The 9,126-nt window shown below is 45.2% G+C and overlaps 1 protein-coding gene across 5 annotated transcripts in view; it reads right to left on the reverse strand.

Moving 5' to 3' along the window:
• The window catches only part of ILRUN (inflammation and lipid regulator with UBA-like and NBR1-like domains), a 107,194-nt gene extending 98,881 nt beyond the window's left edge, over positions 1–8,313 (reverse strand). For 2 of the 5 annotated variants that reach the window (XM_019985652.2, XM_019985650.2), the window contains exon 1: positions 7,959–8,311. In XM_019985652.2, coding sequence (XP_019841211.1) covers positions 7,959–8,116 — 158 coding nt within the window. In that variant the 5' untranslated portion in view covers positions 8,117–8,311. Of the gene's footprint in view, positions 1–7,958 lie in introns of all 5 variants that reach the window. The other 3 variants (XM_070777857.1, XM_070777856.1, XM_019985651.2) reach the window with 2 other exon arrangements.
• Between the last annotated feature and the right edge of the window lie 813 nt (positions 8,314–9,126).

Genomic DNA, 9,126 nt, shown 5'->3' on the forward strand with positions numbered 1-9,126 from the left:
CCCTTGGACTGCAAGGAGATCCAACCAGGCCATTCTGAAGGAGATCAGCCCTTGGATTTCTTTGGAGGGAATGATGCTGAAGCTGAAACTCCAGTACTTTGGCCACCTCATGCAAAGAGTTGACTCATTGGAAAAGACTCTGATGCTGGGAGGGATTGGGGGCAGGAGGAGAAGGGGACGACAGAGGAAGAGATGGCTGGATGGCAACACTGACTCGATGGACGTGAGTCTGAGTGAACTCTGGGAGTTGGTGATGGACAAGGAGGCCTGGCCTGCTGCGATTCACAGGGTCGCGAGGAGTCGGACACAACTGAGCGACTGAAATGAAACTGAACTGAGCTGCCCCAAATAAAAAATTCAGTGTTTTGAAGTGTCTTCTCTTATTCTATGCAACAATGAACCATTTCTCAGATTGTGACATGCGATGAAAAGTGAATTCTAGGGCTTCCCTGGTGGCTCAGTGGTAAAGAATCCATCTGCAAAAGCAGGAAACACAGGTTCGATCCCTGGTCCAGGAAGATCCCACACATGTTGGGAAGCAACTAAGCCTATGCACCACAACTATGGAGCCCGTGCTCTAGAGCCTGGGAGCCCCAACTACTGAACCCACGTGCTGCAACCACTGAAGCCCGTGCACACTAGAGTCCATGCTCCCCAACTAAAGAAGCCACTGCAATGAGAAGCCCTTGCACCACAAGTAGAGAGAAGCCCCCGCTTGCCACAACGAAAGAAGAGCCAACACAGCAATGAAGACCCAGCACAGGCAAAAAAATACATAAATAAAAATTTTTTTAAAGTGGATTGTATACAACTGTTGATGATCGGCTCATGCTTGGGAGAGAGAAGAAGCTCCAACGCCAAACTTGCACCAAAAAAAGGTCATGGTCACTGCTTGGTGGTCTGCTGCCAGTCTGATCCACTACAGCTTTCTGAATCCTGGCAAAACCATTACATTTGAGAAGTAGAGACGTATGCTCAGCAAATGGATGAGATGTACTGAAAACTGCAACACCTACAGCCAGTCTTAGGTCAACAGAAAGGGCCCAATTCTTCATGACAACGCCTGACCACAGGTCACACAACCAACACTTCAAAAGTTGAATGAACTGGGCCACGAAGTTCTGCCTCATCCGTCATCTGACCTCTCACCAACCTCTCACCAAGGGACTACCACTTCAAGCATCTCAACAACTTGTTACAGGGAAAATGTAACAACCAGCAGGAGGCAGAAAATGCTTTCCAAGAGTTCATTGAATCCTGAAGCTCAGATGGTTACAAACTTAAAAACAAACTTGTTTCTCATTGGCAACAATGTGTTGATTGTAGTGGTTCCTATTTTGATTAATAAAGATGTGTTTGAGTCTAGACAGTCTGAAACTCCAATTACTTTTTCACCAACCTAATAAATGACTCAGCCACTGTGGAAAATAATTTGGTGGCTCCTCAGAAAGTTAAACATAGAATTACCATATCACCCAGCAATTCAACTATGTATATACCCAAAGAACTGAAAACAAGTACTCAAACAAATACATCAAAACTCATACTCATAGCACATATTCACATATTCACAATAGCCAAAAGATGGAAATGGCTCAAAATGTCCACCAACAGATGAACAGACAAACTGCATTTATATACATACAATGGAATATTACACAGCCATTTAGTGGTTTGGTTACTAAGTTGTGTCTGACTCTTGCAACCCCATGGACTGTAGCCTGCCAGGCTCCTCTGTCCATGGGATTCTCCAGACAAGAGTACTGGAGTGGGTTGCCATTTCCTTCTCCAGGGGATCTTCCCAACCCAGGAATCAAACCCAAGTCTCTTGTATTCAGGCAGATTCTTTACCAACTGAGCTACAAGGGAAGCCACATAGCCATTAGAAGGAATGAAGTACTGATGGATATTAGACACAACACAGATGAAGTCTGAAAGAAGTCACACACAAAAAGGAAAAATATTTTGATTCCATTTATATGAAATATCCAGAATAGGTACATCCATAGAGAAAGAATTCAGACTGCCAGAGGCTGGGTGGAGAAAGGAATAGGAAGCAACTTCTTAGTGGGTGTGGGGTTTCCTTCTGGAGTGATGGAAATGTTTCAGCTAGATAAAGGTATGGTTGCACATTATGAAGACACTAATTGCCACTCAAATTGTTCACTTTACCATGGTTCGATTTTAAGTCAATTTCACCGCAATTTTTAAAAAATCAACAATATTCCAAAGCAAAAATAAAAATAAGCTCCAGCTCTTGTTCACTTCTGATCCCATTAACCACATTCTTGCCAAGCCAATCATCCAGACAGCTCCGTTCCACTTGCTCCTTCCTGGTTTCATTCAGGAAACCTAACATGACACAACTTTTCCATCAGTTCAAATCCCCCAGCCATGTCAAACCTTCTAAGAAATCTGCCCATAGTGAGCAGTCAATATTTGTGAATCGCTGGTTCTGTCTGATTCAGTCCATCCCTACCAGTTCTGAAGCTTTCCTCTGTTAATTCAGCATCAATATATAAATGTTTCTTCCTTATTGTCCCCAAGCTTTTTCTCTCTTAGTTTCAGGCATGTTCTTTCTCTACTAGAGAGCAAATGATAATAGAGGCTGTCTCCTGCTTTGTATTACACCATCTACCAGGGGTCCATCCAAAATACATTTGTTTAAATACTGTCTGGTTGAGGGAATTCTTTGGTAGTCCAGTGGTCAGGACTCGGCGCCCAGATTCAGTCCCTGGTCAGGGCACTAAGATCCCACAAGTCATGTGGCCAATAAATAAATAAATACTGTCAGGTTGAGTTTTTGCTGTTATATGCTAAACAAATTGGAGTGGGGAGTCGGAAGATAAGAGGTGGTAAAGAAACACCTCTACCCACCCTAGCTATAATGGAGACTAGTTCTGACTTGATATATAATCAGAAATGCAAGTCTCACAGCAACTGAACAGTACAGGACAACAAGGTAGCTTTTACCATCCTCCTTTTAAAACTAAAAGGAGCCTGGATGTACCATTTGCAAACTATTTTATACTATACCCAGAGTCCCAACCTTTTAGTGGGGAAGAAAGCCCAAAGCAAGAACTCCCAATCTTCTTAAAAATGCAAGAGCGTGGACAACACTCTATCACGTTATGCAACCTTTCCTACTGATCCTAAAGCTGCTGCTTGGCACACATTTTTAAAGGAAACCATCATTAACAAGTTTTAATCCGTCATAAAGGGACGTCTAGATTCATACGTATACACCAGCAAGTGCATCAGAAACTCATTTAGCATACATGTGACTGAGAAACGGATCTCGATCAGGCAGGGGAGGCATGGTGAGACCAGAGTACACCTGATTTTCACCTCTAGCTTCTGATTCCACTTCATTGCACAGCGGTTATACCTTCCTGTTACCCAGAACGGTACCTCTGACAAAGCTGAAAGTCTACAGGACATTATTTAACAAAAATGTTTTTCCCTGAGTTATTTTTCTTAAAAAACATCTGTTCCATCCATAATGGGTGCATGCAGTCTTCCAAAAAATAAACACTGCTTCCTGAAGATACCTGTAGGTAACCTAGGATGTTGCAACACCCAAACTGCAAAGCACTAGCCTAATGAATGCTGTTATTTAGTTGCTAGGTCATGTCCTGATCTTGTGAGACCCTACAGACTGTAGTCTGCCAGGCTTCTCTAGGTCCATGGGATTTTCCAGGCAAGAATACTGGAGCAGGTTGCCATTTCCTTCTCCAGGGGATCCTCCTGACCCAGGCATGAAACCCACGTCTCCTGCATTGGCACGTGGAGTCTACCACTGGCCACCAGGGAAGGCTAGCCAAATGAACAGGAGGGACAGAACAACCAACACTGTGTACATGCTCGTCAAAGATAATTAACTTATCTCTATAATGAGAAATAGGGCTTTCTCAGGTGGCCCTAATGGTAAAGAACCTACCTCCTAACGCAGGAGACACGAGAGACGCATGTTCGATCTCAGCGTCCGGAAGATACCCTGGAGTAGAAATGGCAACCCACTCCAGGATTCTTGCCTGGAGAATCCTATGGACGGAGGAGCCCAGTGGTCTATCCATGGGGTCGCAAAAAGTTGAAAACAACTGAAGCGACTTAGCATGCACACATAATGAGAAATAACTTTCACGTTAATGTCCTCTTTTAACCTAGAAGTGTTATTCGCCTCTTGTCACAAATGCTAAAGAATAACTCACCCTGAAAACACAACAGAGACAAATGACTTAGAGGGAACACAACTGAATTTAAAATCTTATGCTGCACTAAACTGTACATTTAAAACTGATTAAAAATGGTAAATTTTATATTATGTATATCACACCACAATTAAACTCCGCTCTCAATCCTGTTGGTTTTTGTTGGGGAAAAAATAAACCTATCAGATTACATTAAAGGATGAGAAACCATTAAATTGAATATTTTTAAATTATGTATGGTTGAAAACTTCTAGTGATTTGTATTAATAGAGGCTTTCTGATCTTTTAAGGAAGGTGTTTATTAGATATTCATCTCCAAGGAGGACACAAACAAATGAAAAAAGCTTAAATTACAGTAAGAAAGATTCAGTTTTGACATGATTCTAACTAGCAAGGTAATTAAACACTATAATAAGGTACCATGCAAATCTCTGCCCTTGAGGATTCAAGAATAAGCTACCTGGAAGAGTTCAATGCAATCTTACAGGAAAAACTGGAATGAACCAGAGAATCTTAAGCCAGCTTCCAGTTTCAGAATTCCAAGTTCTATACTCACAGCCTAATACTGTCTTTAGAAGACATTCACCTATACAATGTTATTCTAATATACAAATCTTCTCAGTTTTGCTGCAGATACTGGGTTCCTTCACAATACCATTTATGTACTTTAGATACTCAGGAACTGAAAATTGACTACTTTTGTTAAGAGGCAGTTCCACCAATCTCTGGCAACATGGCTGCCAGCTCAGGTATAAACAGTACAAAACTGAAATAATACTGGGTTCTAAATTAAGAAGAAATACCTACATAGTACACATCCAACCTAAGACTAAAAAAAATCTGTGTGCAGGGTAGGTAATTTATAAGGCCAAAACATTCAATTTTGTCAGTTTTCAACAGTTTCTTAAAAAGTTGCTGGTTAACAACAGAAAATAAATTCTTACTTTTGAAAACAAATACATTGTCTTTCCAAATAGGGTTTCATTTTAGAAGACTCATTTTAAGCCTTCATTTTAAAACTTTTATTTTTATTTTACCACATTTTTTTAAACCATCACTAGACAACTGAATGGCGGTTATTTATTACAACCCAAAACAGGCACTTAGGAAGTCAGAGGTTATTCATCTCAAACTCAACAGGTTAACCACAGCAATTTGAGAGAAGTTTTGGCAACCTGTATCAGGACTATCTCAGAAGTTTTCAAAGTCAGACACTAAATGACGCTTAAAAACAATACATTTCTAGACTTTAGATATTTAACACACAAATATTTTGACTAAGTATGCATTCATGTATTTTATTTTAGCTAGAATTTATTAATTATAATTAGTATTTGTTTAAAATAAAAATCTAACAAGGCAAATTTAGCCAGGTCAACACTGGAATCAAAACACAATACTGGATTATGACGCTAACTGCTTTCATTGGAAAAAGAATAACAACCCTTACTTCCTTTCGTTCACAGATTTTTCACTTTATAATCAAAGAAAATAAATAACATATGACTTCCACAGTCAAAAAAATAGGTAATGTACTTACAGCTGAGTTATCACTTCACAGTCTGGATTCTTAAGAAGCTACTGACTTCTAACTGCTTTAGAACCAGAATACATTTTTAATGGCTCACTCCTTCGCTCAGAAATGTATCACACCTTGTTTTACACAGAGATAACATCTTCTCAGAACACATGCTACTCTGTCACTAAGCTTAATAATTTTTAGATAAAATTCAAATAAAATTTTTATAATGCAACCATAATTTTTTTTCTTATCCGCACTGAGCCTCACCTTTCACACCACTTAAAAACAATCTTAGACGTTAAACACATATACCTCAAGCATATAAAATTCATTACACTGTCTTTGTAGCCATAATAATTGGACTAATAAATACTGACTCTAAAAAACTAAAAACTTATTAGGGCAGGATTTAAATGGTACAACTCACAAGAGGGTAGGGAGAAATAATGATTTCTACCAAACTGGCAGCAACAATATGCCAAGTTTCCTATGCTGAACTAGTGTAAACAGGAAGAAAAGGACCTGGGGGTGGGAAGCAGGCAGGCAAGGGCACAACCCTCCTCAAGACATAGCTTTACTTCCAAATTTCACCAGGGTAATACCTCTGCTCAATGTTTCCAATAACCCATGCCACTCTCTATTAAACACACAGGCTGGTGCTCAGAAAACGACTGGAAGCTGTAGTCCCTGTTGGACATAAAAGTGGGGATCAGAAATACTTCTAAAAAAAAAAAAAAAAGAAATACTTCTAAACATCTAGGAAGTCAACCCCACTCTTACTATATCAACTTTAATGATAAAACAACAGGCACCACCAATGATGTTACACACAAAAATATTCACACATCACCTTTGGAGCCACCACAGCTACAAAACTCTCATTTATACGATGAGCACCACTCAGGATAGGGTTGCATGAGAAAGGCGATAAAGACAAAGCTTACAAACTCTTTTTCTGGCATTGCTTGAGGCATCAAGTAGACACGGAATAAAGGGGAGCCTGGCTCTGTAAGTCATGCCAAAAGAAACAAGATTCCACATGCCAGGGGACTGAGTGCCCAACACAGAGAGCAAAGGGCAATCATCTTATGGCTTTCTGACCAAAGAAAGATGAGCTACTTCACCTGAAATCCTTTCAAAGGAAGTCTACTGGTCTCCACTTCATCACTCACCTAGAGTGAACTCGACAAGCCCTCCTCAGAGAACAAGGGGGAAACCTTGCTTACCAGAAACAGCAAGTGCTCCACCCAAAACCAAGAAACACCTCTGTAGTCGAAGTTATCACGGCCCTCTGTCCCAAATCAGTCTTCTACAAGAAGACTCCAGGCCAAAAAGTCAAGTTCTCCATTTTCCCAAACGGCTAACAACCCAGCATTTTTTTTCCCGTAAGTGCCTCTGAGAGAAGCCCCTCTCCCTTCCCGCACTCTGGAGCCCAGAGCGCCAATCCCGTCAGAAAAGTTCCCTCCCGCAGGATAACCTCCTCTCCTTCACTTTTCCCCCCAGACCCTGCCCCCCGGGTCTAGCACGCCCGGTCCTCCATTAGTAGATCCCACCCCTTCCCTGGCACAGCTCTTCGGAAAGTCCTCTTTCTTACCCTACTCACTTGTCCTTCCCAGTAAAGTTTTCCCCTTTTTCCTGTCTGTTCTCGAATGGAGACATACACTTTAAGAGAGACGCACACAAATGTTCTTAACTCCCAAGTCTCACCCGTGCGCCAGGTTCTGCCCATAGCACCCAATTCTCTCCCAGAGTTTCCCCTCAACCCCCGTCATCTTCAGCCTCTAACTCCATACCCCAAGCTTTTTTTCCACTCCGCAAGTTCGGATTTTCCGCTTTACTTTTAGCCAACACCACGGCCCCCTTCTTCCCAGGTGGACCCCGTTCCTCGATGCTAAAGCCCTTTTCCTCCTCTTCCCACGGTCCTCGGCGGCTAAGAACACTCCTCGGAACCTCAGCCCCAGCTCCCCCCACCCCACCTCCCTTCCGCCTCTCCAGCCCTCCGTGGCCCCCCAACTCTCCTCCTACGTCCCCCTCTAGCCCTGCTCGGGCCCCTAATTCCTCCCAGGCCCCGAGGGCTCCCCACACGCCCTCCCCGCCCCTGGAGAGAGGGGTGTCCCTCAGAGCCCGCCCGGCCCGCCCTGCCGCCGAGCTCGGGTGTCCCTTCCCTTCCCCTCGGGGCCCCGAGGCCGCTGCCAGGGGCTGGCGCGGCGGCGGAGCCGGCTCACCAGTTGGTCATGTCCAGGAAGAAGGCGCAGCCGGCCGGGTTGAGCTGGAAGCCGAGCAACCGCTGAAACTCGGAGATGAGCACGTCCTTGTCCGTGGTGCCCAGGCAGCTGAACTTCTGCATCAGCTCGGGGTCCAGGTCCACGTCCATACCCTCCATGGCTGGGGCCGGACACTCGCTTCCCCGCCTCCTCACAACCAAGCAGCCGCCGCGCCGCCGGGCCCGGGGACCGGGAGGGGGCCCGCTGCTAGCTGGCGCCGCGAGCCCGCTCCGCTGAGGTAGGCCCCGGGCCTCTCACCGCCTCATCGGGGTAAACTCTCTCAGCCGCTCACTCGCTCTCGCGCTCCCCCCCCTCCCACCCCCCCGGCGCCGCCGCCTCCGCCTCCGCCGCCGCCGCCTCTAGCTGCGCCGCCGCCTCCGCCTCCTCCCGCGCCGCGCCCACTGCGCAAGCGTCGCCTGCCTAGACCCCGCCCCTTCCTCTCTCAGAGGCCCGCCCTCAGTGGCGTCACAACCCCGTGACGTCCCCCGCGTGACCTCACCACGGTGGGGCGAGGGGGCGGGCGGAAGGAAGGAGGAAGGGGAAGGCCAGGAGGCGCGGGGAGGTGACTCCCTGACTGACCTTTTTCTCGGCCCGCCCCTACCCTGAGGAGGAGGAGTTAAGCCCTCGGGCTGGAGCAGGGGGAAAGCTGGGGGGTCTTGGTCTACGACCGTGTGAGCATTTTGGAGGTGAGGAAACTGAAGTCGGGAAAGAAACTAGAGACCAGGACGAGATCCAAGTACCAGATTGCACGCAGGACCCATTCTTCTTCGCAGCCAGGGCTTTGCCCCTCCCGCTGGAAGCGCTTGTTTGCTTAAGTTTCTAGAGCTGCTTTCGCAGAGGGATAATGCCCTGAATAGTTGGTTGCCGGCCACACACTTGGTGGCACCGGTGCTGTTTTGTTATGCAACGGTAGTCTCCAGTCTCCGGAAAGTAAAGGAGGCCTCGGTGCAAACGGCAATCACGGGTCCGTGCCAACACCGCATGTAATCTTCCACCCACTCGTCAACACCAAGCCTCTCAAAATAAAGTTTAAGTCATGAGAATGTGACCTGCCTTGTTTCGTTTTTAGAAAGCAAAGTGTTACTGTGCATATAGTACATATAGTACCTGATCAAGGCCCCATTTCAAA

This window comes from Bos indicus, chromosome 23 (genome assembly GCF_029378745.1).
Source record: "Bos indicus isolate NIAB-ARS_2022 breed Sahiwal x Tharparkar chromosome 23, NIAB-ARS_B.indTharparkar_mat_pri_1.0, whole genome shotgun sequence".
NCBI lineage: Eukaryota > Metazoa > Chordata > Mammalia > Artiodactyla > Bovidae > Bos > Bos indicus.